The sequence below is a fragment of the Mustelus asterias genome, unplaced genomic scaffold, assembly GCF_964213995.1.
Source record: "Mustelus asterias unplaced genomic scaffold, sMusAst1.hap1.1 HAP1_SCAFFOLD_277, whole genome shotgun sequence".
In the NCBI taxonomy this organism is placed as follows: Eukaryota; Metazoa; Chordata; class Chondrichthyes; order Carcharhiniformes; family Triakidae; genus Mustelus; species Mustelus asterias.
In genome coordinates, this window is record NW_027590242.1 from 440,216 (window position 1) to 468,040 (window position 27,825).

General features: G+C 46.0%; 3 protein-coding genes across 4 annotated transcripts in view; 2 read left to right on the top strand and 1 right to left on the bottom strand.

Annotated features, from left to right (window-relative positions):
* Positions 1–413: 413 nt before the first annotated feature.
* LOC144486033 (uncharacterized) overlaps positions 414–27,825 on the top strand; it is a 50,820-nt gene continuing 23,408 nt past the window's right edge. The window contains exons 1-2 of the mRNA XM_078204143.1: positions 414–1,279; positions 22,738–22,758. Of these exons, the coding sequence (XP_078060269.1) occupies positions 733–1,279; positions 22,738–22,758 (568 nt within the window). The 5' untranslated portion in view covers positions 414–732. The remainder of the gene's footprint in view (positions 1,280–22,737; positions 22,759–27,825) is intronic.
* LOC144486032 (uncharacterized) lies at positions 6,561–15,822 on the bottom strand. The gene is made up of 3 exons (XM_078204142.1): positions 14,495–15,822; positions 11,704–11,912; positions 6,561–6,913 (listed from the first exon to the last, which is right to left on the bottom strand). Exons 1-3 carry the CDS (start codon positions 15,670–15,672, stop codon positions 6,561–6,563), a joined length of 1,740 nt encoding a protein of 579 aa, XP_078060268.1. The 5' UTR covers positions 15,673–15,822.
* On the top strand, positions 21,249–26,718 carry LOC144486035 (uncharacterized). Of its 2 annotated transcripts, none has more exons than XM_078204144.1 (2): positions 21,249–21,327; positions 22,788–26,718. In XM_078204144.1, exon 2 carries the CDS (start codon positions 23,146–23,148, stop codon positions 23,974–23,976), a length of 831 nt encoding a protein of 276 aa, XP_078060270.1. In that variant the 5' UTR covers positions 21,249–21,327; positions 22,788–23,145; the 3' UTR covers positions 23,977–26,718. The 2 variants fall into 2 exon arrangements, with proteins under 2 accessions (XP_078060270.1, XP_078060271.1); XM_078204145.1 differs by having other exon boundaries at positions 21,299–21,357; positions 22,788–26,249.

Consider the following 27,825-nt stretch of genomic DNA (forward strand, 5'->3'; position numbering starts at 1 on the left):
ATGAGATAGCCTCAACTGCTTCACTGGGCAGGGAATTACACAGATTCACAACCTTTGTGTGAAGAAGTTCCTCCTCAACTCAGTTGAGTTATAGAAGATCAGCCCTCATTCTTCGAAACTTTGAGAGAATAGAGGCCCAGTCTCCTCTGAGGAAACTTCCACCCTTCCAGGGATTTGTCGAATGAACCCTTGCTCCACTCCCTCTATTGCAAGTGTATCCTTCCTTTAGTAAGGAGACAAAAGCTCCACACAATACTCCAGGTAATGCAGGGAGTGTGTGGGACAGTTATTTACAGCTTTCGGGGAACAAGATAGAAAATAATGCTTCATAGAAATTAACAAATGCCAATTGTAGATTCTATCCTTAACTGACGGTGATGAAATTTGTAAACCTCTTTTACAGGATCTTCAAAGGGGGAGAATTTGCAGACACAAAATTCAAATCAAGCATCAAGTGAAGAATTGACAGAGTCACTCGATTATCGGGATCTGAATATCATTAGCCTTTGAATCTCGAAGGAGAAATGTCTTTCTGTTCTGTTTGCTTCAGAAAGTTTTAAACATCAGTGTGACTGGAAAAGCAGCAAGACACAAACATCTGGGTGAGACTGTTCCAGTGACAGTTACATAGTTTGAAAGACCATCACCATTTACACCAGGAAGAGATTGTACAGACGCTTTGTGTGGCCACCTCAGCTGAACAACAAACCTGGAGACAGGGACACCCACACCATGGAGAAACCGTGGAAATGTGGGGATTGTGGGAAGGGATTCAAATCCCCGTCTCAGCTGGAAATTCATCGACGCAGTCACACTGGGGAGAGACCGTTCACCTGCTGTGATTGTGGTAAGGGATTCACTCATTCATCCCACCTGCTGAGACACCAGCGGGTTCACACCAAGGAGAGGCCATTCACCTGCTCCGAGTGTGGGAAGACATTCACTACTTCATCTGATTTGCTGACACACCAGCGAATTCACACTGGGGAAAGGCCATTCACTTGCTCTGAGTGTGAGATGGGATTCAGTCGGTTATCTCACTTGCAGGCACACCAGCGAGTTCACACCGGGGAGAAGCCATTCACCTGCTCTGATTGTGGAAAGGGATTCTCTCACTCCTCCAACCTGCGGATACACCAACGCGTTCACACTGGGGAGAGGCCATTCACCTGTACTGAGTGTGGGAAGGCATTCATTGACTCATCAAGCCTGCGGATACACCAACGAGTTCACACCAAAGAGAGGCCGTTTACCTGCTCTGAGTGTGGAAAGGGATTCAGTCGGTCATCTTTCCTGAAGGCACACCAGCGGATTCACACTGGGGAGTGGCCACCCACCTGCTCTGAGTGTGGGAAAGCATTCATTGATTCATCCAGCCTGCAGATACACCAGCGTCTTCACACTGCGGAGAGGACATTCACCTGCTCTGAGTGTGGGAAGAGATTCAGTCGGTCAACCTACCTGCGCAACCACCAGCGAGTTCACAAGTGATGACAGGGATTGGATTCTGCTGTTATTGCTGCTGTTAATCACACCCAGGACTGAACCATGTTCATTCTGACAGTTGGTGAATTGGGAGGATCAGAAGGTCCAGCTCTGCTGGATTGGTCTTTCTCACAACTTTGCTTCCAGTGGGCTGGGAGAGCACATTTCCACAAATGAACCACACAAGCTGATGAAGGACATTTATTTTATACTGGATAGTAAATCCTATTTCTCCTTCAAGTAGCTCTAAATTAAATACATTTGTCTCTGTTCCATTGAGTCTACAGCACAGGGCCAGGCCAGTCGGCCCAATTGGTCTGTGTCAGTATTTATGCTCCACATGAGCCTCCACCCACCCCTCTTCATCTCCCCCCCATCAGCATATCCTTCTATTCCTCTCTCCCTCATGTATGTATCGAGCTTCCCCTTCAATGTATTCATGCTGTTCACCTCAACCACTGGCTGTGATAGTGAGTTCCACATTCTCACCACTCGCTGGGTAAAGAGGTTTCTCACTGAAATCCCTATTGGATTATTGAACCCCTTCATAATCTTGATTCCATCAGTCTTCAGTTTTCCAGAGAAAAGTAACACCAGCGTTTTCAGAGGGTTAAATGCTCTCAGTTCCGGGATTATTCTCATGGGGTAAACTGGTCAGTCCCATTGCCCCGTTCTATCCCTTTATCCTTTCAGTTCTATTTCCTGCAAGTGTCGGTCCATTTTCCTTGTTAAATCATTCATTGTCTCTGCTTCCACCACCCTCACAGGCAGTGAGTTCCAGCTCATTCCCACTCATTGCATAAAACATCCCTTTCTCACATCCCCCTGCATCCCTCGCTAAGAATATATAAATCTGTGCATCTCATCCTTGCACCATCAGCTAATGGGAACAGCTTTTCCTTTTCACATTATTTAAACCTATTTTAATTTTGTACACCTCGAGCAAATCTCCCCTCCATCTCCTTTTCTCCAAGGAGAACAATCCCAGCTTCTCCAGCCTAGCCTTGTGGATAAAATTCCTCATTCCTGGAACCATCCCGGTAAATCTCCTCTGCACCCTCTCAAGGACCCTCACGTTCTTCCAAAAGTGTGGTGACCAGAGCTGGGCTCAGTGTTCTGTTGTGGCCTCACCCAGAGCTTTAGAAACTATCAGTGTAACCTCCCTGCTTTTGTTCTCAATTCCTCCGTTTCTGAAGCCCGAGATCACATAATCTCCAAATGGGAATGGTCAACATTTTTGCTTGAACATAAAATACATTTTAACAACAGTTTGGCTGAAGAAGATTTTGACCAATGAAGGAAAGAGTTGTTGACACAAAAAGAAGCCATTTTGATCTTGCTCTCTCCAGAAGAGAATCCAGAATGTGAGATTCTGGGAAATGAAATTAAAAATGAAGCTGCAGCTACAACAGAGCAAGAAGAAGACATTTCAATGTGGAATTGACTGGAATTTTCTCTCTGGATTTAAACAATGGAGAAACTACAAACATGGAAGAAAATAAATTTCAAAATGTGAACTCTGAACAGACTGTTTTCAAAACTGAAGTTGAAAATTCACAGATGAACAGCAATGAAGACTCTCCTCTTGCAGGAGGAACTTTGCACAATAATTATTATAAGAAAACTTTCAGAAAACACGAAGCAGTAATTTCCATCTTCAGTGGAATGAGATTCCTGGACATGGAACCCAGCAGTGTGCTGTTCCCAAGCTGGACTTGTGAATGTGAAGTGGACAATGGAGGGATTATTATGTCTATTGCAGGTTATAAGGTCATTAAACATTAGACTTTGGAACGGGAGTTGGCCATTTGGCTCTTTGACCCTGCTTCACCATTTGATAAGATCACAACTATTTATATATACAGCATGTTGTACATTGTTAAAAGCAAAATACTGCGAATGCTGGAATCTGAAACAAAAACAGAAAATGCTGGAAAATCTCAGCAGGTCTGACAGCATCTGTGGGGAGAGAGAAGAGCCAATCTTTTGAATCTACATTGTAATGTTTCAAATGGGATAATACGAGGATGATACATTTTCATTTCTTCATAGGGAAGGTGTTGCAAAGATCTAATTTCATAATTCCTATGTTTTAGAAGTATGAATTAGTTCAACAATTGCTTTTTTTAAAATTTAAGGTAAATGGAAAACCTGCACTGAGAATCTGACAGAAACAGCCGAAGGGGATTCACATTCACAAGGCGTGGCCAATGTTGGTTTAAGATGTCAAAACTCGAAGGGTAAGAAGTGTAAAAGGGCAGCTGGGCTCTTTTAGCTGGAGACCTGGAGACTTCAGGTCTGACAATTATTGCTCTGTCTTTGTTAGAGAGTGGAATTCTTCATGCAGACCTCAGGAAAAAAAGGTTTAGTTTTGAAACTAAATATATATCAGACATCCCAACAGATGTGTTAGCACGGGGATAAGTGAGCCCTGCTTGGAATTCTGGGTGTTTCTCACAGAAAGCAAGCAGTCTGCAGTTAGCTTGGAGGCCGTCAGCTATGGGACCAGCAGCTGTGAACCAGAAGCCACTGGGTCATTAGGAATCAGGGGTGCTGCCAATGTTTAAATCCCTCAGCAAGAAGGCAGTGAAACCCACGGTTGGACTGAGGAGTCCACAGTTTTGAGGTCTCAAAGGAAAGTTGGAGAATTGTTTAGCCAAAAGCTAATGGAAAGGCCCTCCATAAAATCTTGGAGCCTGGAGAATAGCTGGAAAAGAGAGGAAAATTAAAGTGAATTCTGCAGAGCTTTGACATTCCTTTGAGAGTCCCAGGAACAGAATTGAACTTTCAAGATATCATTAAGTATAAAGAAACTTTTGGGGTGAGGTTAAAAAACAGGTTTATACCATAAGTCTTTATTGACTACAGTATTCAGTTTGTAGTGCTGTATTCTTACATTTTATTTTGTTTTATATATACAGTAAAGTTTGTTTTTGTTTAAAAATGTTAAATCTTTTCATGTAATTCTTTTAGTTAATCACTGGGTGTTCACAATTTTCTTTAAACATTAATTGTCCTGACCGGGATCACAAAACATTCACACAAACAATGTTTCAGAGCAAAGCAAAGAAGAAAAAATGTGACTTTCCTCCTTTTGTACAAAGCATTTCATATAAAGACACCCCTCTCCTCAGAACCACAATAAGTTGTTAATATTCTCTTCATGAAATAATCTGATAATTGAAAGACTTATGCTACGTTCATAGTGCTGGCTTTTAATATTTTGTTTTATAAATTCTGTTCTTGTTTAAAAATGTGGAATCTTGTGGTGCAATTCTTTGTGAATCACTGGGTATTTGAGTTTCTCTTTAAACATTAACAATCCTGATTAGGATCAGAACAATACACAGCAACATATTTCACAATGAATCAAAGAAAAAACATGTACAAAGTATTACATTTCAGACACCGCTGTTCTAGGATCCACAATAATTTCTGAGCTCGAGCACTTACTTTAGTGAAACAATCTGATAATATGAATAAAATTTATACTAATTGTCGTCCCTTCTAAAGCAGGAGGGCGATCGCCCAGCACAGAGGGTAATTTGGGATTTCTCCCATAGACCAATTGGCAGGGATTACACCCTCCAACCATCTGAAGTGAACTCTTTACATGTTTGCGTAGCTTTAAGACTGGTTGCTGTGTTTACCTCTGGGACGGAAGGGTAGCACACTGGTTAGCACTGTTGCCTCACAGCGCCAGGGACCCGGGTTCGATTACTGGCTTGGGTCACTGTCTCTGTGGAGTTTGCATGTTCTCCCCATGTCTGCGTGGGTTTCCTCCGGGTGCTCCGGTTTCCTCCCACGTTCTGATAGACGTGCTGGTTAGGTCATTGACCCGAACAGGCACCAGACTGTGACGATCAGGGGAATTTCACGGTAACTGTTCCCCCGTCATTCCTGAGATTCATTCACCTATTAGTGCTTTTCCAGACCTATCTTTTTTGTGATATCCAGATCTGCTAAATATACTTACACCCTCATTCAAAACTTGACAAAGTCTGACTATGCTTCATAGGCACCCATCAGATCATCTTTCTTGTAAATCTCATCAATGAAACCGAGTAAAAGATCCAAGCCTTGATCAGTATACGACCAGTGGATTTCCAGCTCAGAAAATGTTTTGCTGCCAATTTTCCTTTCGTTAGGAAGTGACAATGCCAAGGCCAGACATTGTTTTCTCATTGTTAGGGATGTAACCCGTGTCCACATCGCCACTTCATTCTTTCACTGATCGTATGGTTCAGGCTCAGAGAACATCGGCGGGTAATCAGACCCTGACAATTCCTACTGGCTTTCATCTCTCACAAAAGCTGCTGGGACTGTAAACTTCTGTCTGAAATATACTTTCCTCCAGTTTCCAAACTTCACCATTGGACAAATACTCTCTGTTACCTGGTTACAATCCTGACAGCCTTATGGTGAAGGAAGAAACTGGAACCAATCTTTATTTGGAATAGATTTATCTCCCAACTCTTCATACATACTTTCTTCAAACACACTCATATAATTATTTGATCAAAGCCCTCCATCTGTACATTCTTAAACTCAATTGATTCAATTAACACCCATAGGGCAGGAATCCGGGTTCAATTCCAGCCTCGGGTGACTGTGTGGAGATTGCATGTTCTCCTCGTGTCTGTGTGGGTTTCCTCCAGGTGCTCCGATTTCCTCCCATTTTCTAAAGATGTGCTGGTTAGGTTGATTGGCCGTGGTAAATTGCCCCTTAGCGTCAGGGGGATTAGCAGGGTAAATGTGTAGGTTTACTGGAGTGGGGCCTGGTTGGGATTGTGGTCGGTGCAGACTCAATGGGCCAAGTGACCTCCTTCTGCACTGTAGGAATTCTGTGATTAAAAAGAAAAGGTCTCTAATCGGTGTGAACTTGTTGGTGTGTCAGCAAGTTGGATGACTGATGACGTTCCCTAAACTCAGGGCAGGGGAATGGCCTCCCCTCAATGTGGACTTGCTGGTGTCTCAGCAGGTTGGATGAATCAGTGAATCTCTTCTCATAAACAAAACACATCAAAGGTCTTTCCCCAGTGCGACCACATTGGTGTTTTAGCAGACTGGATGACTCAATGAATCCTTCTCTTGGAGCAGGTGAATGGGTTCTTCCTGCTGTGAACTCGCTGGTGTGTCGGCATGTTGGATGACTGAGTGAATCCTTTCCCACACTCAGCACAGGTGAATGGTCTCTCCTTGGTGTGAACTCGCTGGTGTGTCCGCAGGGTAGATGAATCCTTGAATCTCTTCCCACACTCAGTGCAGGTGAATGGCCTCTCCCCACTATGAACTCGCTTGTGTGTCTGCAGGTGTGATGACTGAGTGAATCTATTCCCACACTCAAAGCAGGTAAAAGGTCTTTTCCCAGTGTGGATGTGTCGGTGAATTTCCAGTTGAGATGGGGCTCTGAATCCCTTCCCACAATCTCCACATTTCCACGGTTTCTCCATGGCGCGGGTGTCCTTGTGTCTCTCCAGGTTTGATGATCAATTGAAGCCTTGTCCACACACACAAAGCGAGTACGGTTTCTCCTCACTCCGAATGGTGTGATATTTCTTTCAGGGTGTGTAATTGGTTAATGGTCTTTCCACAGTCAGTTTGCTGGTACACTCTCACTCAGATCTGTGTGTCTCGATGCTTTTCCAGTCACATATTTAAACCTTCTGAAGCAGACAGAACACCATTTCTTTATACACGCTTTTTTCATACACACTCATATAATGATCCAATCAACGCCCTCCATCTGTACATACTTCAACTCAATTCGAGACTGAAAGAGCGATGATATTCAGGTCCTTTTGAATCGAGTGAATGTGTCAGGTCTCGGTGTGACGTTTGGTTTCAGATTTTTATCGCAAATCTTCTCCTTCTCAAAACCTGTAAAAGGAATTTAGAAAAGTCAGCACTGTCAGTACAGCAGAGAAATTCAGAACACACGATTCTAGTTTCAGTTGAACATTCATTCCTATTTTGTTCACCAAAAGTTGTAAACCTCAATCTCACATATTCCCTCTGCTCTCACTCGGCTGTATCTAATATTCACCCTCACAATTCTCCTGAAGGTGCTGATTGATGCTGAGTGGCCGACCCCTACTCACTGCTTCCTGACCTGGAGACCTGAAAACCTTGATGCAGACTGCTAGACTCAATACAAACCCAACCCATAGGTACAGATTCTGGAGGAAAACATGTGTTGAATAAACACTGCTGTATTACTTGCTCAGAGCTTCATGACCATGTCAGTGAGAACTTCATTAAGGTGCTGAGTGTTCACAAACACAAACTCGCTGCTTATGAGAATGCTGGAATTAGAGATGATCCAAGATTTCAAACTCAACTGGATGGACAACTGAAGGAAATAATCTTGCAGAGATACAGCGGGAGAATAGGACTGGCTGGATTGCTCTACAAAGAGTCAGCACGGACTCGAATGAACATTTTCTGTGCTGTAATTAATCAATGACTGGAAATGTATGTCACCACAGTGCCATATTACAAATTTGAAATAACAATAAATGAAATTTATCACAGAACCATAAATAATATATCTAATATGTACCTAACAACAAAACTAGACATAACACTGACCTATATAAAATTACTGTCCAACAAAGAATCATAAACTTACACCAGATTACACCAAACATATCCAAACATGCCAAACCTTACTATATTCCACTTAAATGTCAACTATCTCCTGAAGAAACCAGCCCTTTAATTGTGAACATTAGGAACGTGACCATCCTTTTAGCCAGACAAATAAATGTGTCAAGTTGAGGGAGCTAAAGGATGTCAATGTATTTCAGAGAGAGAGAGACCTGGGCCAACCTTTCCAGAGTCTGCAGCCTCCCTGGATTCACTTCCTTTCCCTTCAGTTGCTGCAAGTCCCCAATTTCCCGCAGAATGAGAAAAGAAATGGAAAGGGGAGAAAGGAAAGTGTTTGACTCACAGATCTTGGCCTCTGGAGGAGGTTTGAGTCCGTCTGAAACTCAACCTGCATTGTCACAAAGACCGCGCTCTGATTGGCTGGAGGACCAGAGTCCTTCCGGTCTTCCAAGAATTTCCATTGGTCAACGCCTCAGCAGGGTTCAGAAACACTTCCGCACATGCGCAGCTTCCCCTTTCCCTTGGACATGCGCAGATTCGAGCTTGGGCTATTGAGCGATTTCCCCAGCGCGAGGCATTGTGGGGCATGCGGCCGCCATTACTCCTCTGGAGCCCAGTCTCCAAACTCCTGGGACTGGGATGAAAGGTGGAGGTGGGAGTGACTGCATCCAGAAACAAAGCACATGTGGGTAGTCACTAGATTATATATTGATGCCCCATTAGCAAAACAGTTCAACTTCAGGCATAAAGATTGAAATTTTGGGGTGAGACACTAGGGAGGGCAAGAGGTCATCTGAAATTTGGGGTGAGATACTAAGGAGGGCAAGAGGTAGTCTGAAATTGAAACCGAAAGTTAGCACATAAAGTGGAGAAGTATTGATTTGATTTATTATTGTCACATGTATTGGGATACAATGAAAAGTATTGCTTCTTGCACATTATAAAGACAAAACACATCGTTCATAGAGTACATGGGGAGAAGGAAAGGAGAAGGTGCAGAATGTAGTGCTACAGTCATAGCTAGGGCATTGAGAAAGATTAATTTAATACATGTTAGGTCCATTCAAAAGTCGAATTGCAGCAGGGAATTGAAAAAGAAAGCAGGAGGAGAAAAGGATGAATTAGTGGAACAATCAATGGGGAGGAAGGTGGGTGTGAGAGGACAGAGATTTATAGTTTGAATGGGACAAACATGCCGAATGATAACCAGAATTTTCAGTTCTGATTTTGTATTCTGTACTTGATTACTTGATAACTTCAATCCTGCCATATCCATTCATAATCTCTATCAGGTCAGCACTCAGCCTTGGCTTTTCCAGAGAATAGGGTGGCATGGTGGGACAGTGGCTAGCATTGCTGCCTCACAGCACCAGGAACCCCAGGCCTTGGGTGACTGTGGGATATGCACGTTTGCCCCTTGTCTGTGTGGGTTTCCTCCAGGTCTCTAATTTCCTCCCACAGTCCAAAGATGTGTAGGTTAGTTGAATTGGCCATGGTGAATTGCCCCTTAGTGTCCAAAAATGTGTAGATTAGGGGGATTAGCAGGGTGAATACATGAAGTTATGGGGATAGGGCATGAGGTAGATGCATTGTCAGAGAGTCGGCGCAGACTCAATGGGTCTCCTTCTGCACCGTAGGGATTCTATGATTCTACGAAAACATTCCCAACCTGTTTAGTCTCTCCATTAACTTAAAAGCACTCTCAGTTCTGGTATCATTCTTGTGAATCTTTCTTGCATCATCTCGAGATTCTCTGTCAATCTTAAACGGGCAGACAATTAAAATTTAGATTCAGTTTAACTTGGTTGCTTGAGCCTAATTACTCAGTTCCAGACTGACTCTAAAACACTTCAGTTCAAAAGGGAGTTTACCATCAGGCAAAACAGGACTCTGAAATGGCAAATAATAACAATGTTTATTTAAAAGAAAAAGATTTACCTGTGAAATACACAAGGAAGTTTTGCCACCTCAATTGGGGGATCACCCCAGGTAAAAGTGTGAATGTTCCTGAGGTTCCTGAACTACCAGTAACTTCCCAAAATCCTGCCCCAGGGGCACTCAGTATCTCCACGAATAGAGCTCAACTTGTAAACACAAGATGGTTCTTGAAACAGACCTTTAACTCTTTAAGCAGCATTCCCTCATCTCCAATACATTCATAGAATCATAGAGTGCAGAAGAGGCCCTTCAGCCCATCGAGTCTGCACCAACACACGAGAAACACCTGAACTCCCATCTAATCACATCTACCAGCACTTGGCCCATAGCCAGCAATTCATATTAAGATCACTGCTACTTAGAGATGATTTCACTGTGAAGTCATCAATTAATCCCGTCTTGTTGTATAATACCAGTGCGAGTGAAGCCTGCTTTCAAACGTACTCTTCCTCGAAACTATCCCCAAAACATTCTATGAACTCCTCATCTACATGACCTTTGTCCATCGGCTTTCCCAGTATATCAGTAGATTAAAATCCCTCTTGATTATTACTGTATCTTTACCACAAGCTCCCATTACCTTTTCCTTTGTACTCTGTCCTACCGTGTCGTTACAATTAGAAAGCCTGTCCATCACTCCCACAAGTGAATTTTGCCTTTACCATTTCCCCATCTCAAACCAAACCACTTCAAACATCCTGGTTTCCTGAACTTAGGTATCCCTCTCTAATGTGCTAATACTGCCAATAATCAACAGAGACACCCTTCAACCTTTTCCCAGACTCCTGTCCCTCCTAAATGTCACATACACATATTTAGCTCACCACTGACTTCTCAAGGGCATTAGGGGTGGGCAATAAATGCTGGGTGAGCCAGTGACACCTACATCCCACGAATGAATAGGAACAAATTCAGGCCCCACTCTATATCTCTCTAATGGTTATCAACTGATAATTCTTTCCTTATATTTGTGCTGCTGTCAGTTCATCAGTTGTGTTTCAAAAGCTATGTGTGTTTAGATGCAGAGCCTTTAGTTTTGTCCCTTTAATATTTTTGTAGCGTCGAACCACATCTACTGATGTGATCTATAATTTGCTCTTTCATTATCTTCCTGTCACAGTCTGTTTATCATTTCCCAAATTCTTACCGTTCTCTCATTCCTTACTCTTTTGTTTGCCATATCTTCCAAAACGTATCAGAAAAGAACCAACAATGGAACAGTCGGCAACAGGACATCAATCAGTCTCCTCTTACCTTAGAGAAATCAAGGACGCAAACATGTGTGATTGACACAAAGTTGATTTAAACTATATCCAGAATCTTAAACTCCAGTGCAGTTACAAGGATTATTAACATCAACTGAAACAAACTCCAACTGTCAGGATGAACATGGTTCAGTCTTGTGATTAACAGCAGCAATAACAGCAGAAACCAACTCCTGTAATCATTTGTGAACTCGCTGGTGTTTCTGCAGGGTGTTCGCACGGGTGAATCCTTTCCCACACACTGAGCAGATGAATAATGTCTCCCTGGTGTGACTGTGCTGGTGTTTCAGCCGGAGGGAATGCTGAGTGAATCGCTTCCCACACACACAGCAGATAAACGGTCTCTCTCCAGTGTGAACTCGCTGGTGAATCAGCAGATCCATTTTGCCTTTGAAGCTCTTCTCACAGTCTGAACATTTAAAAGGTCTCGTGTCAGAGTGAACACGTTGGTGTGAAGTGAGTTGGGCAGACTGGGTGAATCCCTTCCCACACTCGGAGCAGGTGAATGGTCTCACACCAGTGTGAATGCGCTTGTGTCTCAGCAAGGTGGATGACTGAGTGAATCCCTCCCCACACACAGAGCAGATGAATGGTCTCTCACCAGGGGAGATATTTCTTTTTTAAAAGTTCATTATTACTGTCACAAGTAGGCCTACATTAACACTGCAATGAAGTTACTGTGAAAATCCCCCAGTCGCCACACTCCGCACCTGTTTGGGTTCACTCAGACGGTTATGAATCTTTAGAATTCTCTACCCCAGAGGGCTGTGGAAGTTCAGTCATTGAGTGTTTTTAAAGCAGAGATTGATAGATTTCTAAATACCAATATCACAAAGGGATATGGGGATAGTGTGGGGGAAAAGGCATTGAAGTGGATGTTCAGCCCTGATTGGATTGAATGGTACAGCAGGCTCGATGGGCTGAATGGCCAGCTCCTGCTCCTATGTTCCAATGATACAAAGATCGGCAGGAGAGTAAGTCGTGAAGAGGTGGTAAGGAGATACAAAGTGATGCAGATAAGTTAAGTGAGTGGGAAAAGATATGGCAAATGGAATATAGTGCGGGAAAATGTGAAATTGTCAAATTTGGCTGGAAGAATAAAAAGATTTATTATCTAAATGGTGAGAAATTAGAGAGCTCTGAGATTCAGAGGAATCTGGGTGTCCAAGAGTATCCTTTATAATAGATCGCAGCATTTTCACTCCTACTGATGTCAGGTTAATGGGTCTGTGGTTCCCATTTTCTCTTTCCCTCCTTAAACAGTGGGGTCACATTTACCACCTTCCAATCTGCAGCAACCGTTCCAGAATCTATAGAATTTGGAAAGATGACCAATGTATCCACTATCTCTCCAGCCACCTCTTCCAACACTCCGACATGTAGATCATCAGCTTTTGGGGATTTTTGGATCCCATTAATTTCTCCAGTACTACCTTTTCACTAATCTCTTTCCGTCCCTCATGCTCACTACTCCCTTGGTTCTCTTGTGTTTTTGGGATGATTTCCGTATCTTCCTCTGTGAAGACAGACACACATTGTTTAGTTTCTGTTGTGGGAAAAGTCACCACTCGGAGATCAGAGTTGAGATTCAACACGTAGTTTATTAAATCGAAGCGCTTCGGAAGAAACCCTGATAGTTTCTTAATCTTGCTTGGTGGCAAGCGTGCTTACATACATCAAAACATCGGTAGTCTCGCATCAAGTCGTAGGCGGTTACATACTTTGGCCAATTGGGCCCCTTGACAATAGCTGGTTATCAATAACTCCCAATCACATTTCGTTGAAAACAAGAATCATACCTCACTGTTTCAATTCCACCTTTCAGGCCATCTTCCTGTGAGGTACCTGACTATTCCTGTCCTTTGCTATCTGACTATTCCTGCTTGCTTTGCACTTTTACATTAAAATGAGACATAGCTCACCCTAGCTTGTCACTAGTCAGGGCTCGAGTGTTTGTGGTTAACCACAGAGTGCAAGGTCACATACACAGCATTTCTTGTAGGCACAGTTTTGAATTCACAATAATGGCTTGAACAGTCTCAATTTTACTCCAACAGTTTCTCTGCCATTTTCCTATTTCCCATTATAAACTCTCCTGTCTCTGCCTGGAATGGACCCACATTTGTCTTTGCTAATCTTTTTCTTTTCACACACCGATAGGAGCTTTTTCAGTCGGTTTTATGTTTCGCTAGTTTGCTCTCATATTCAGTTTTCTCTTTCTTTCTAAGTTTCTTGGTCCTTCTTTGCTGAATTCTAAAGCAAGTTCCCAATCCTTGGCCTTACGAATATTTTGGCCACTTTATGAGTCTCTTCCACGGATCTAATCGAATCTTTAACTTTTCTTGTAAGCCACGGTTGCTTCACTTTTCCCATTGGATTTTTGTTCCTTAAAGGAATCTATATTTGTTATATATATGTGAAATGAAAGTGGTCAAAGTCCCAGAGGACCACAGACTGCTCTCCACTTTGAGAGAGAGCTGACCGGTGGTGTTTTAACCTGAGGGTAACCACACATCAAATGAGGGACAAGGTTGAGAAGGTGGGGCATTTGTGTGTAACCTCAGCCAGTACGGGAGTTGAACCTGCACTGTTGGTATCACTCCACACCACGAACAAGCCATCCAGCCAACTGAGCTAACTGACCCTCTTGTCAACATATAATAATCCCTGAAATATTAGCTATTGCCTGTCTCCCATGATACCTTTTGATGCAGTTTCCCAATCCATCTCAGATACAGGATCTCATATTTTAGTTTTCTTCTGTGAGAAACATCCAGAAAAATTAAACAAAAGAACCATATAAGTACCACAGCCCATCTCCATGGCAACGTCACATACTTCAGTGGGGTTCCAAACAGAATTACGAATTAAATATCTTTGAACTTACAAACGTGCCTTCACTCTTGTGATCCTTGTGAAATTTGAAGACAAGAAATGTGCTCTCCCAGGCTCAAAGATCATCAGCCCACTGGAGGCAAAGCCGTGAGTCCGGCCAGTCCAGCATCAAGAAACCCTCTGACTCTCCCCGTTGACCAACTGTGAGGATGAACAAAATGCAGTCCTGGATGTAATTGAGAGCAGAAACAATAACAGCAGAATCCAAACCCTGGAATCACTTGTGAACTCGCTGGTGGCTCAACAGGTGGAATGAGTAAGCAATTCCATTCCCATGTTGAGAGCAGATGACCGACCCCTACTCTGTGTGAACTCGCCAGTGTTTCCGCAGGGAGGATGAATCACTGAATATCTTCCCACATTGAGAGCAGGTGAACAGTTTCTCTCCAGTGTGGATTTGCTGGTGTGTCTGCAGTTTGAAAAGCCAAGAGAAGACCTTCCCACAGTGAGAGCAGGTGAATGGTCTCTCCCCAGTGTGGATTCGCTGGTGTATCTGCAGGTTGGATAACTGACTGAATCCCTTCCCACATTGAAAGCAGGTGAATGGTCTCTCCCCAGTGTGAATGCGCTGGTGTATTTGCAGAGCGGATGAATCACTGAATCCCTTCCCACACTGAGAGCAGGTGAATGGCCTCTCCCCAGTGTGAACTCGCTGATGTCTCAATAGATTGGCTGACATGGTGAATCCCTTCCCACACACAGAGCAAGTGAATGGCCTCTCCCCAGTGTGAACTCTCTGGTGTGTCAGCAGCTGGGATGAGAGAGGGAATCTCTTCCCACACTGGGAGCAGATAAATGGCTTCTGCCCAGTATGAACTTGCTGGTGTCTCTGCAGGGTTGATGGATCAGTGAATGCCTTCCCACACACAGAGCAGGTGAATGGCCTCTCCCCGCTGTGAACTCGCTGGTGTCTCCGCAGGTGGGATGAATCACTGAACCGCTTCCCACACTGAGAGCAGGTGAATGGCCTCTCCCCAGTGTGAACTCGCTGGTGTATCCGCAGGTGGGATGAATAACTGAATCCCTTTCCACACTGAGAGCAGGTGAACGGTTTCTCCCCGGTGTGAACTTGCTGGTGTATCAGCAGGGAGGATGACTGAGTGAATCCCTCCCCACACTGAGAGCAGGTGAGTGGTCTCTCTCCAGTGTGAACTCGCTTGTGGGACTGTAGGAAGGATAGCCGAGTGAATCCCTTCCCACACTCAGTGCACGTGAATGGCCTCTCCCCAGTGTGAACTCGCTGGTGTGTCTGCAGGTCAGATGACAGAGTGAATCCCTTCCCACACTGAGAGCAGGTGAATGGCCTCTCTCCAGTGTGAACTCGCTGGTGTGTAAGCAGGTGGGATGACTGAGTGAATCCCTTTCCACACTGAGGGCAGGTAAATGGCTTCTCCCCAGTGTGAATGCGCTGATGGATTTCCAGTTGTGATGAAAACCTGAATTCCTTCCCACAGTCCCCACATTTCCACGGTTTCTCCATGGTGCTGGTGTCCTTGTGTCTCTCCAGGTTGGACGATCAGTTGAAGCTTCATCCACACACAGAACACAGGTACAGTTGCTCTTTTTTGTGAATGGTGTGATATCTCTTCAGGCTGTGTCACTGATTAAAGCTCTTTCCACAGTCAGTTCACTGGAACACTCTCGCTCAGGTGTGTGTGTGTCTCGGTGCTTTTCCAATCACACTGATGTTTGAAATCTTTTGAAGCCGACAGATCGTGACTCTGTCAGATCGAGATGTGACGTTTGAGATTCCTGTCTGTGATTCCTCCTCTTCTGATATCCTTTAAAAACAATTTACAAAAAACATCACAGTCAGAACAGACAATTCTCCCTTCTATGGGAACATCCTTGCCTCTGTCATTAATGAAAATCTGTAAATCTCCATCCCACACATTGTCCCTCCATTCTCACGCTGCCGGATCTAACATTCAGCCACCCAACACTCCTGATGGTGCTGATTCAGGATGAATGACAGATCCATGCTCACTGCTTCCTGTCCTGGACACCGAGGTCGGAACAAATAGAGTTGTCCTATCGATAGAGGCTAAATAGTCTGGGTCTGTGTTCCTTGGAGTTTAGAAGAGTGAGGATGACTTTATTCAAACATATAATTTGATTTGATTCATTATTGTCGCACATATTAACAAACAGTGAAAAGTATTGTTTCTTGCGCACTATACAGAGAAAGCATACCATTCATAGAGAAGGAAGCAAGAGAGTGCAGAATGTAGTGTTACAGTCATAGCTAGGGTGTAGAGAAAGAGCAACTTAATGCAAGGTAAGTCCATTCAAAAGTCTGACAGCAGCAGGGACAGAAGCTGTTCTTGAGTCGCTTGACACGGGCGGCATGATAGCACAGTGGTTAGCACTGCTGCTTCACAGCTCCAGGGACCTGGGTTCGATTCCCGGCTTGGGTCACTGTCTGTGTGGAGTTTGCACATTCTCCTCGTGTCTGCGTGGGTTTCCTCCAGGTGCTCCGGTTTCCTCCCACAGTCCAAAGATGTGTGGGTTAGGTTGATTGGCAATGATAAAAATTGCCCCTTAGAGTCCTGAGATGCGTAGGCTGGAGGGATTAGTGGGTAAATATGTAGGGATATGGGGGTAGGGCCTGGGTGGGATTGTGGTCGGTGCAGACTTGATGGGCCAAATGGCCCCTTTCTGCACTGTAGGGTTTCTATGAAATGCCTTTTTATGGTACATGCCCTCAGACTTTTGTATCTTTTCCCCGACGGAAGAAGGTGGAAGAGAGAATGTCCGGGGTGTGTGGGGTCCTTGATTATGCTGGCTGCTTCGCCAAGGCAGTGGGAAGTGTAGACAGAGTCAATGGATGGGAGGCCCTGGTTTGCGTGATGGATTGGGCTACATTCACGACATTTTGTAGTTCCTTGCGGTCTTGGGCAGAGCAGGAGCCATACCAAACTGTGATACAACCAGAAAGAATGCTTGCTATGGTGCATCTGTAAATCTGTATAAGATCCTGAGGGAGCTTGATAGAGTAGATGTGAGATATTTTCACGAGAGGAAGAGAACACGCTACAAGGGGCGGCATGGTAGCACAGTGGTTAGCACTGCTGCTTCACAGCTCCAGGGACCTGGGTTCAATTCCCGGCTTGGGTCACTGTCTGTATGGAGTTTGCACATTCTCCTCGTGTCTGCGTGGGTTTCCTCCGGGTGCTCCGGTTTCCTCCCACAGTCCAAAGATGTGCGGGTTAGGTTGATTGGCCATGATAAAATTGCCCCTTAGTGTCCTGGGATGCGTAGATTAGAGGGATAACGGGTAAAATATGTAGGGATATAGGGGTGGGGCCTGGGTGGGATTGTGGTCGGTGCAGACTCGATGGGCCGAATGGCCTCTTTCTGTACTGTAGGGTTTCTATGTTTCTATGAAGTTAAAGGGCCAGTCATTTAAAACTGAGGTGCGGAGAAATTTCTTCTCGCAGAGGGTGGTGAATCTCTGGAATTCTCTGCTCCAAAGGATGGTAGAGGCTGAATCATTAGAAGTATTTAAAATGGAGGTGGATAAATATTTGACAGATTGAGGACTAGAGGGCGATGGGGAAATCATAGAAATCATAGAAACCCTACAGTGCAGAAGGAGGCCATTCGGCCCATCGAGTCTGCACCGACCACAATCCCACCCAGGCCCTACCCCCACATATTTACCCGCTAATCCCTCTAACCTACGCATTTTTTAGGATTCTAAGGGGCAATTTTTTTTTTAACCTGGCCAATCAACCTAACCCGCACATCTTTGGACTGTTGGAGGAAACCGGAGCACCCGGAGGAAACCCACGCAGACACGAGGAGAACGTGCAAACTCCACACAGACAGTGACCTGAGCCGGGAATCGAACCCAGGACCCTGGAGCTGTGAAGCAGCAGTGCTAACCACTGCGCTACCGTGCCGCCCACAAAAATGGCTCACAAAAGGAGGCCGGCATCGATCAGCCAGGATTGTACTGAATGGCAGGGTCGCTTGAAGGGCCTGGTGGCCTCTCCTGCTTCTATTTCTTGTGATCAGTTGCTGCAAGTCCCTAATTTCCCCCAGAGTGAGAAAAGAAATGGAAAGGGGGAGAAAAGAAAGTGTTTTACTCACAGATGTTGGCCTCTTTTTAAGGTCAAACCAAATAAACAAACAGGAGGAAGTTTCAGTCAGTCTGAAGCGCAATTTGCAGTCACACAAAGCCCGTCCTGTGATTGGTTGGAGGACCAGAGTCCTTCCGGTCCTCCAATTCTTCCCATTGGTCAACACCTCAGACTGAAGGTCAGGGGGCGGGCTCTCCCCTGCACATGCGCAGTTTCCCCTCTCCCTCGGGGCCGGGTGTCTGGAAACCTTGGCTCGTGGAGGTGCCGGGGGAGGGGGCACAACGGGTGGGGGAACAACGGGTGGGGGCGGGGCTCCCATGTCCGCGCGTCCGGGCCTGCGCACTGGGATCCATCCAAGGATGTTGGCGCGGAGCAAAGTGATTGCTGTTGGCCGATTGAGGCAAAGCTCCATTGTGTCGTCACAATGACTCAGAGGGGCGTTCCCAGCACACAGTGTCCCATTGGCAGCAATATCACTGGTTACAGAAGCAGCACACTGCGGATTGGACACCAGCTCAGCGCGGCTGGCGGTCAAGCCCCGCCCACCCCCACGTGGGCTCGGGTTCCGCCCCCTTATTGCCTACATGCGGCAGATTGACCAATGGCAATGCGTGGAGGACCAGATCAGCCCTGGTCCTCCAGCCAGTCAGAGTCCGGGCCCTGTGTCAATGGCTGCACGAATGTTCCTCCATTGTTTGTCCAACAAACTGCTGCTCATCCTCCTCCTCTCTCTGAACAAAGATTGAGCTTCAGAGACAGAGTCAAACTTCCTCCTGTCGTCAACATCTGTGAGTGGGAAAGATTGGATTGTCCAGCCAGTCCACCATATTGGCCGTTCGCTTTGCGTGTTGGCCAGTATGGTGTGCTCCAGGCAGGGGGCGGGCAGAGGATAAGGAGTTCAAGGCGGGCTTAATGCGCGCCTTGCGGTGAGCTTTTCGAAATGTGGCCGCTGGGAGGAACGCCTTGGTCGGCGTGAAGTTTCTGTTTCAAGTGCTTGGGTTCGTGACTTGTGCAAGAACTTTTTGTTTCGGCTGGGGCTTGTTGAATGCTGCTCTCGCTGGGATTCCTGTGCCTTGAAAGGTGTGGCCCAGGTAGATGCAATCTCGGAAGACCCAAGCCAGGGAGGAGCCATTTGGGAACTATGGTTTCGGAAGGTTCAGCCGCGGAAGGTGTGACCCCAGACGGTGCAGCCCCAGTGGGTGTGATTTTGGAAGTTCTGGCCCGGAGTGGTGGACTTTGGAGGACTGTAGTTGAGCGTTGTCGACTTCGGACGGTGGAATGTTGATGGGCGAAGCTCTGGAAGGCGATGCCTCCGAAATGTTTCACAATTGTATGGTTGTTCATGGATTGTTTGTTATTGTAATATGTGGTTTTCTTGTTATGACAGTTGGTGGTTTGTTCCGGCCCCCGTCTATTTTTCTTGCGTTATTTGTGGCCTGGGGGGCATCCCCCCCTGGATGGAGTCACCCCCGGGGGGTGTGACATCCACTTGGGGAAAGTTCTGGGTGGTGAAGCCCCGGACATAGTAACACCAGAGGGATTTTTATTCTCCGGGAGAAAAATTGGGAAGGCAGGCCCGAACTGAGTACCCTGGAGAGACTCTCCCACCGCCCCGGCTGAAATTCCGGAAGGGATTCCGGATTGAGTAGGCGGGGTGGTTTCCCCATTTCCCCCCTCCGGCTGAACATCCGTAATGTGTAACCCCCAGATATGAGTACCACTGGAGGGTTGCATCCCCCGGCAGGTGGACAAACCCAGGGGACGGTGCCCTTATGCTTCAGTGTTTATTTTTTGTTGTGTACAGTTGTAGTGTTGTGTTAATGTTTGTAGATTTGTAGATTATGATTTGTAAATGGAGGTGTATTTTGAGGGCAATGCCCTGGAAAACTGTAATTGACGATGAACCCTTCCGAAATGGAAGGTAGTAATTGATAAATGGATGGTGTTAGCCATCGGTAATGTATTTTTCATGGATTGTTTGTTATTGTAATATGTGGTTTTCCTGTTATGGTAGTTGGTGGTTTGTTCCGGCCCCCGTCTATTTTCTTGCGTTATTTGTGGCCTGGGGGGCATCTCCCCCTGGATAGAGTCACCCCCGGGGGGTGTGACATCCACTTGGGGAAAGTTCTGGGTGGTGAAGCCCCGGACATAGTAACACCAGAGGGATTTTTATTCTCCGGGAGAAAAATTGGGAAGGCAGGCCCGAACTGAGTACCCTGGAGAGACTCTCCCACCGCCCCGGCTGAAATTCCGGAAGGGATTCCGGATTGAGTAGGCGGGGTGGTTTCCCCATTTCCCCCCTCCGGCTGAACATCCGTAAGGTGTAACCCCCGGATATGAGTACCACTGGAGGGTTGCATCCCCCGGCAGGTGGACAAACCCAGGGGACGGTGCCCTTATGCTTCAGTGTTTATTTTTTGTTGTGTACAGTTGTAGTGTTGTGTTAATGTTTGTAGATTTGTAGATTATGATTTGTAAATGGAGGTGTATTTTGAGGGCAATGCCCTGGAAAACTGTAATTGACGATGAACCCTTCCGAAATGGAAGGTAGTAACTGATAAATGGATGGCGTTAGCCATTGGTAATGTATTTTTTTCACATTTGTTCTTTGTGTATTTGTAATTGTTTTGTATTAACGTATTTGTAATAAACAAAAAGAAACCAACATCAGAGAGGTTGTTTCTGTAGTGAAGTGGTTGTCACGTTTGCCTGACACGCGAAAGGTCCCCGGGTCAGAACCGGGCAGGAATGTTAATTTGTTAATTCCAGCATCTGAAAGTGGGAAGGGGGAGGAAGGTGAGCTGTTGCCTGCCTGCCTGCTGTCCGGCCTGCCTGCCTGCCTGTCGTCTGGCCTGCCTGCCTGTCGTCTGGCCTGCCTGCCGTCTGGCCTGCCTGTCTTCCGTCCGTCCGCCCACTGGAGGGTGCTCTCTCCCTGGAGGGAGAGAGGACACGGAGTGACTTTCTTTTTTCTTTCCATCTCTGGGAGGGAGGACTGCACGTTTCAACATCGAGGGACTGAGTGGTTGGGCTGGTGCCCTCATCATCAGAAGGTCGGTGCCTGAAAGGGATGGGGGGGTGAAGTAAATTCAGACTGTTTTTTCCATCTGCGGGCGGGCGGGCGGGCGGGCGTGAAGACACCCCGGACTTGAACTGTTTGCGCCCAAAAGGGCTGGAGGAGTAAAGTCCCCCACCCACTGCTGCTGCCCCCAACACCGGCACCCCCTCCCCTCTTTCCCCCTGACTGGGGCACCGGCCCCCCTCCGTGCCTTGTCCCTCGTCCTCCCTCCTGCTCCTCCGACCTCCTCTCTCGCTCCGGGGAGAGAGCACCTAGATCCCCATCCACCTACCCTACCCTCCCTTATTTTTCCCTCCTCTTATACGCCCTGCCGTGGCAGAGCCTTCTCGGCCCACCTATGCGGGCGTGGCAGCTACCAGAGCCCCCGCCGCTCCCAAGGCCCTGCCACCTTTTTCGTTGCTCACGCGGCAGCTCGGGGTTAAGTGCTACGCCCACCCCGACATGTCCATCGAGGCCTGTGTCAAGGCAATGGCTGGGGTTGTCGGCCCCTCAGCCATTGTCGCGGCCTCTAAGATGTACGGCCGGGCCGTATTCTTTTTGAAGGCCACCCACCCGCCACATTTATCATTCCCCGCACGCCGCCCTCTACCTCGTATTGATCTCGCTTCCAAGTTGAAACCGTCCGTCCGCCGCCGCCATTACCCGCACTGCGCATGCTTCAGGTCCCGCCCCTCATTCACTCCGATTGGTTGGAGGACCAGCCGCTCCCGCTCGGTCCTCCAGTCCCGCCCCCTCTTCCTATTGGTCCGGAGCTGGCGTCAATCAGCTCCCGGGCATTGTGATGTGGAGCATGCGCAGTGTCATTGCTGGCCTTGGCGCTTGTTTGTCCCGGAGAAGCGGAGTCAGCGTTAGGCGGTGGCTGGGAGGATTTGGAAACACTTTGTGGATCCGCAAACCCTTCAGAATCATTGTCAGCTCCCTGGTTTGCAGCTGCGGGGCTTCTCCCTCCCTCCCTCCCAGGAACAGGCCCAGGTTAACGGCCCCATCCTGGCTCAGCCACTGGCGGATGGTTCACATCAGAGGATGGGGGAGGGGGACAATAAATAAGAGGTTACACTTTGGCCTCAAATCAATGAGGGTTCTGATCTCTGGGAAGGAAGGAAACCCTGGGAGGTGGGCGGGGAGGATTCACAAACACCCGCTGGAGGCCCCAACACCCCCAATAAGACCCATTGGTTTTATTGTCAGTCTGCAGACAGGAGCTGGAGAACTGAACCCAGACAGAGGAGAGGGAGGGAGAAAACTGGGAGTGGAGGAAAGAAATGGTGAGATGGGTTTGGATTTCAGCCCAGGGAGGAGGGAGAGTGTGTGGGACGGAGATTTACAGATTTGGGGGAACAAGAGAGGAAAAAATGTTCCAGACGAACTAGAATTGTCTGTTCAGAGTTTCTATCGTGTTCTGACAGTGATGACTTTTCTAAACTGTTTTTACAGGATATTGGAAGTGAAAGATTGGCAGACAGAAAATTCAAACCGGACATCACATCTGACAAAGTCATTCAGTTCCTTCGGAGCTGAATATCATTGGTCTTTGAATATAGAAAGAGAAATATTTGTCTGTTCTGCCTGTGGGCAAAGAAATTAAACATCAGTGTAACCGGAAAAGCATCGAGACAAACACACACCCGAGTGAGAGTGTTCCAGTGAACTGAATGTGGAAAGAGCTTTAACCAGTTACACAGCCTGAAAAAACATCACAGTTCACAGCAGGGTGAAACTACGTGTATGTTGTGTGTGTGGATGAGGCTTGAACTGATCATCCAACCTGGAGAAACACAAGGACACCCGCACCATGGAGAAACCGTGGAAATGTGTGGATTGTGGGAAGGGATTCGGTTTCCCATCACAACTGGAAGTTCATCGGCGCAGTCACACTGGGGAGGGACCGTTCACCTGCTCCGTCTGTGGGAAGGGATTCACCCATTCATACAACCTTCTGACTCACCAACGGGTTCACACTGGGGAGAGGCCGTTCACCTGCCCTGTGTGTGGGAAGGGATTCACTCGCTCATCCCACATTGTGACACACCAACTTGTTCACACTGATGAGAGAATGTTTACATGTTCTGACTGTGAGAAGAGTTTTAAATGCAAAAAGGATCTGCTGACACACCAACGAATTCACACTGGGGAGAGACCGTTCACCTGCTCTGTGTGTGGGAAAGGATTCATTCAGTCATCCCACTTGCAGACACATCAACTTGTTCACTCTGATAACAAACTTTTTAATTGTTCCCACTGTGAGAAGAGCTTTAAAAATAAAAAGGATCTGCTAACGCACCAATATGCTCACACTGGGGAGAGGCCATTCACCTGCTGTGTGTGTGGGAAGGGATTCAGCCGTCCATCTGCCCTATTGAACCACCAGAGAATTCACACTGGGGAGAGGCCCTTCACCTGCTCAGACTGTGGGAAGGGATTCACTCGTTCATCCAACTTATTGAATCACCAGCGAGTTCACACTGGGGAGAGGCCGTTCACCTGCTCTGTGTGTGGGAAGGGATTCAGTCAGTCATCCAACCTGCTGACACACCAGAAAGTTCACAGTGCGGAGAGGCCATTTACCTGCTCTGTCTGTGGGAAGGGATTTTCTCATTTATCTTATCTTCTGAAACACCAGTGAGTTCACACTGGGGAGAGGCCGTTCACCTGTAATGTCTGTGGAAAGGGATTTATTCAGTCATCCCACCTGCTAACACACCAGCGAGTTCACAAACGACTGCAAGGTTTGGATTCTACTCTTAATGATGCTGTTAATCATATCCAGGACTGAATCGTGTTCACTCTGACAGTCTTCATCCGTTGAGGTTTAATATTCTGAATAAATATGAAATAGACCAGCTTTGTTTTTTAAAATTGTTGTCGATTTTTGTCTTTCCCACCTGACCCCACATCACCAGGCTGGAGCTCAGAAAGGACAATCGGGGGAGGATCATATGGCAAACAGGACGCAGTCCTTCAGGGTCACAGAGAGGGACAAACAGCACTTTGCTCTTCCTCATCTCTCTTCACGACAGCAAAGTACCCGTGTGGTTTAATCCTGAGATGTGCAAGAACCTCAGTCGCTCCCTTCTATGTTTCAGCGCTCCTAGACCAGGAACAGAAGTTCCTTTACAACTGTGTTTAGAGTCAGGAAGAACAACAGTGAATGCTGGTAGGATGCTGCTAAATCAGAGATTGGTGCAAAACTCGGATCTGTTCCTGACTGAGAGTGAAACGGCAGGATTAGATTTCCAGACTGAAAATGCAGAAAAGTCTAAAATATTTTAATGTGTTTGTGTCAGTGCCAGTTTATTGAACAGAAACCAGTTTAAAATAAATTGGTTAAAGTCTGCATTAAAGTAGCAGCTGGAGAGTTCAAAGGAACCTGTTATCTGCTGGGACAATTAGACAACAATTTGATTCCCAGATAAAAAGGAGCTACAGCGTGTCCAAGAATTCCCAGTTTTATTGATGAGGCTTCCCACACACTGTCCTTTTAAATAAACCTCACTCCTATCAACCTTTAACCATTATAAACAGAATAGAGAGAAGAGTGAAGCTGTGCCTGTCCCTTTAACTGGAAACTGAACAGCATCAAGCCCCAACTGTCCCTTTAAGAATGAATGATGTGTTCAGCTGAAGATTCCTATTGGTAGTTTTCTGGGTGATCTCCTTATTTTGGATTATTCTCAGTGATCCTCAGTTGTGTGAACCTCTTCTCACTCACTTAATATCTCTCCTCTCTGTCAGATACTCACTTAATGTCTCTCCCCTCTGTCAGGTACTCACTTAATATCTCTCCTCTCTGTCAGATACTCAATATCTCTCCTCTCTGTCAGGTACTCACTTAATATCTCTCCTCTCTGTCAGATACTCAATATCTCTCCTCTCTGTCAGATACTCAATATCTCTCCTCTCTGTCAGATACTCACTTAATATCTCTCCTCTCTGTCAGGTACTCACTTAATATCTCTCCTCTCTGTCAGATACTCAATATCTCTCCTCTCTGTCAGGTACTCAGTTAATATCTCTCCTCTCTGTCAGATACTGACTCACTTAACATCGCTCTCCTCTCAGACACTCATTTCACTTACCTTCCACCTCTACACTCAATTAAACACGCTCCTTTCACTCCCTTACCTCTCTCTCAAATACTGTCTCAGTCACTTAACCTCTATCTTTCTCTCAGACACTCATTCATTTAACTTTTTTATGTCAGATAGTGCTGAAACTCACTTAATTTTTTTATTCTCTGGTTATCTCTCTCTAAAAAAGCACCAAACACCTTCAATCTCTCTTCTCTGTCTGAGACAACATCGAATTTACAGAGACTCAATCTTCTCTCTCTGTTTTTTTTATTCATATGTGGGACACAGGTGCCGCTGACTGGCCAGCATTTATTACCCATCCCTAGTTGCCCTTGTTCAGAGGGCAGCTGAGAGTCAACCACATTGCTGTGGCCCTGGAGTCACATGTAGACCAGACCGGGTAAAGACAGCAGATTTCCTTCCCTAAAGGACATTAGCGAACCAGATGGGTTTTTCTGACAATGGTTTCATGGTCATCACTCGATTCTTAATTCCAGATGTTTTGAATTGAATTCAAATTCCACCATCTGCCATGGCGGTATTCGAATCTGGGTCCCCAGAAAATTTGCTGAGTTTCTGCATTAACATCTAGCGATAATACCACGAGGCCATTGTCTCCCCACTTCTCTCTCCCACTTCCTCTGACAGGCCCTGACTCACTCTCATTTTCTGATCACCCTCTTTGGGGGAAACTCATTCCTTTCTATAATTTCCCCTCATCTCTCCCAGTGATGACCCTCAGTCCAGCTCCCAATTCATTGACTGTTAAAAACCCAAATAATCTTTGTTTATTGTTTAACATGGGAATGGAGATGAATGTAATGCTGAGAGCGGCAGCAATCTGTGTGGTTGTTCTTGATGCTGTCAGAGTGAGTTCACCCTCACAGACAGGAAGAATATTCACGGTGATAACATCTCAAACTGATGTCGCCTGTTTCACTCTCAGGAAATACAACTTCCTGTTTCTCTGCTGCCGGTTGCAAACCGCGCATCTCACTTCTGGGCAAAAAATAAATCCAGGGGCCACAATCTGGTGAGAACATGTATCAGTGCGGCCTATATCCATCCACAGAGACAGGGCAGAGTCACACAGGATCACATTGCAGTGACATTTACAAATGAGTCTGTTATTTCTGTTCAGAGTCTCCATTCCCGGATATAACGAGCTGTATTTGTGGATCAGTCACTGAGTTCCCTCTGCTCCCCATAGCTGGGGACTGATAGCCTGCTCCCTTATATTGTATATCATTCTCTCTGTATTGCTTGTTTCCTCTGTTTCTCAGCTTTTATCTCTGACCACCTCATCTTTCTGTTTTTTAAAATCTCTCTCAATGTTTCTGTCTTTCTGTCTCTCCTCTGTATCTCTCTCAGTCTCTGTGTGTTCCTATTTAACCGAGATGTTCAGCATCATGAAGGGTTTCTGATTGATTATAGAAGGAAAAACAGGGAAAAAAGCAGAAAAACTCAGCAAGTCAGAGAGAAACAGTTAACATTTTGAGTCCATATGATTCTTCAGGGCAGGAAAAACATGGGCTTTTCTGTCTTAGATCAGGGTACGTGATGGGGAGGTTTAATAGAGATGTTTAAAATGACAAACGATTTATGATAGTGTCAATGAAGAGGAACTGTTTCCCAGAAGCAGGAGGGTCTGTCGATGGGGAGAAACTTTCCCAGGTGCAGAAGGGTCTGTCGATGGGGAGAAACTTTCCCAGGTGCAGAAGGGTCTTTCGATGGAGAGAATCTATTTCCCAGGTATTGGAGGGTCTGTCGATAGGAAGAAACTGTTTCCCAGGTGCAGGAGAGTCTGTTCACAGAGGGGATACAGAGATTTAACATAATTGACAACTTAACTGGAGAGGGTGATGAGGATGATTTTTTACACAATAATTTGATGCAATCTGGAATGTACAAACTGACAGGTGCGAGAAGCAGATTTCAAGTAAAGTTTATTGGTCACAAGTAAGGCTTACATTAACACTGCAATGAAGTTCTGTGAAATTCCCCGTGTCACCACAGTCCGGCACCTGTTTGGGTCAATGCATCTAACTAGCACGTCTTTCAGAATGTGGGAGGAAACCGGAGCACCCGGAAGAAACACACGCAGACACGGGGAGAACGTGCAAACTCCACACAGTGACTCAAGCCGGGAATTGAACCCGGCGCTGTGAAGCAGCAGTGCTAACCACTCTGCCGCCGTGCTGCCCAGCCACCGTGCTGCCCAATTTAATAGTAAATTTCAAAGAGAATTGGATAAATACTTGCAGAGGGAATTTGGCAGAACGATGGTAAATGGGATTAATTGACAGTTCACTCGTCTTTGTGACATTCTGAATGTTTCTCTCCTGAGGTTTTAACATTTGATCTTTTCAGTCACAATGTGTCTCAAACAGAAGATCAAAACA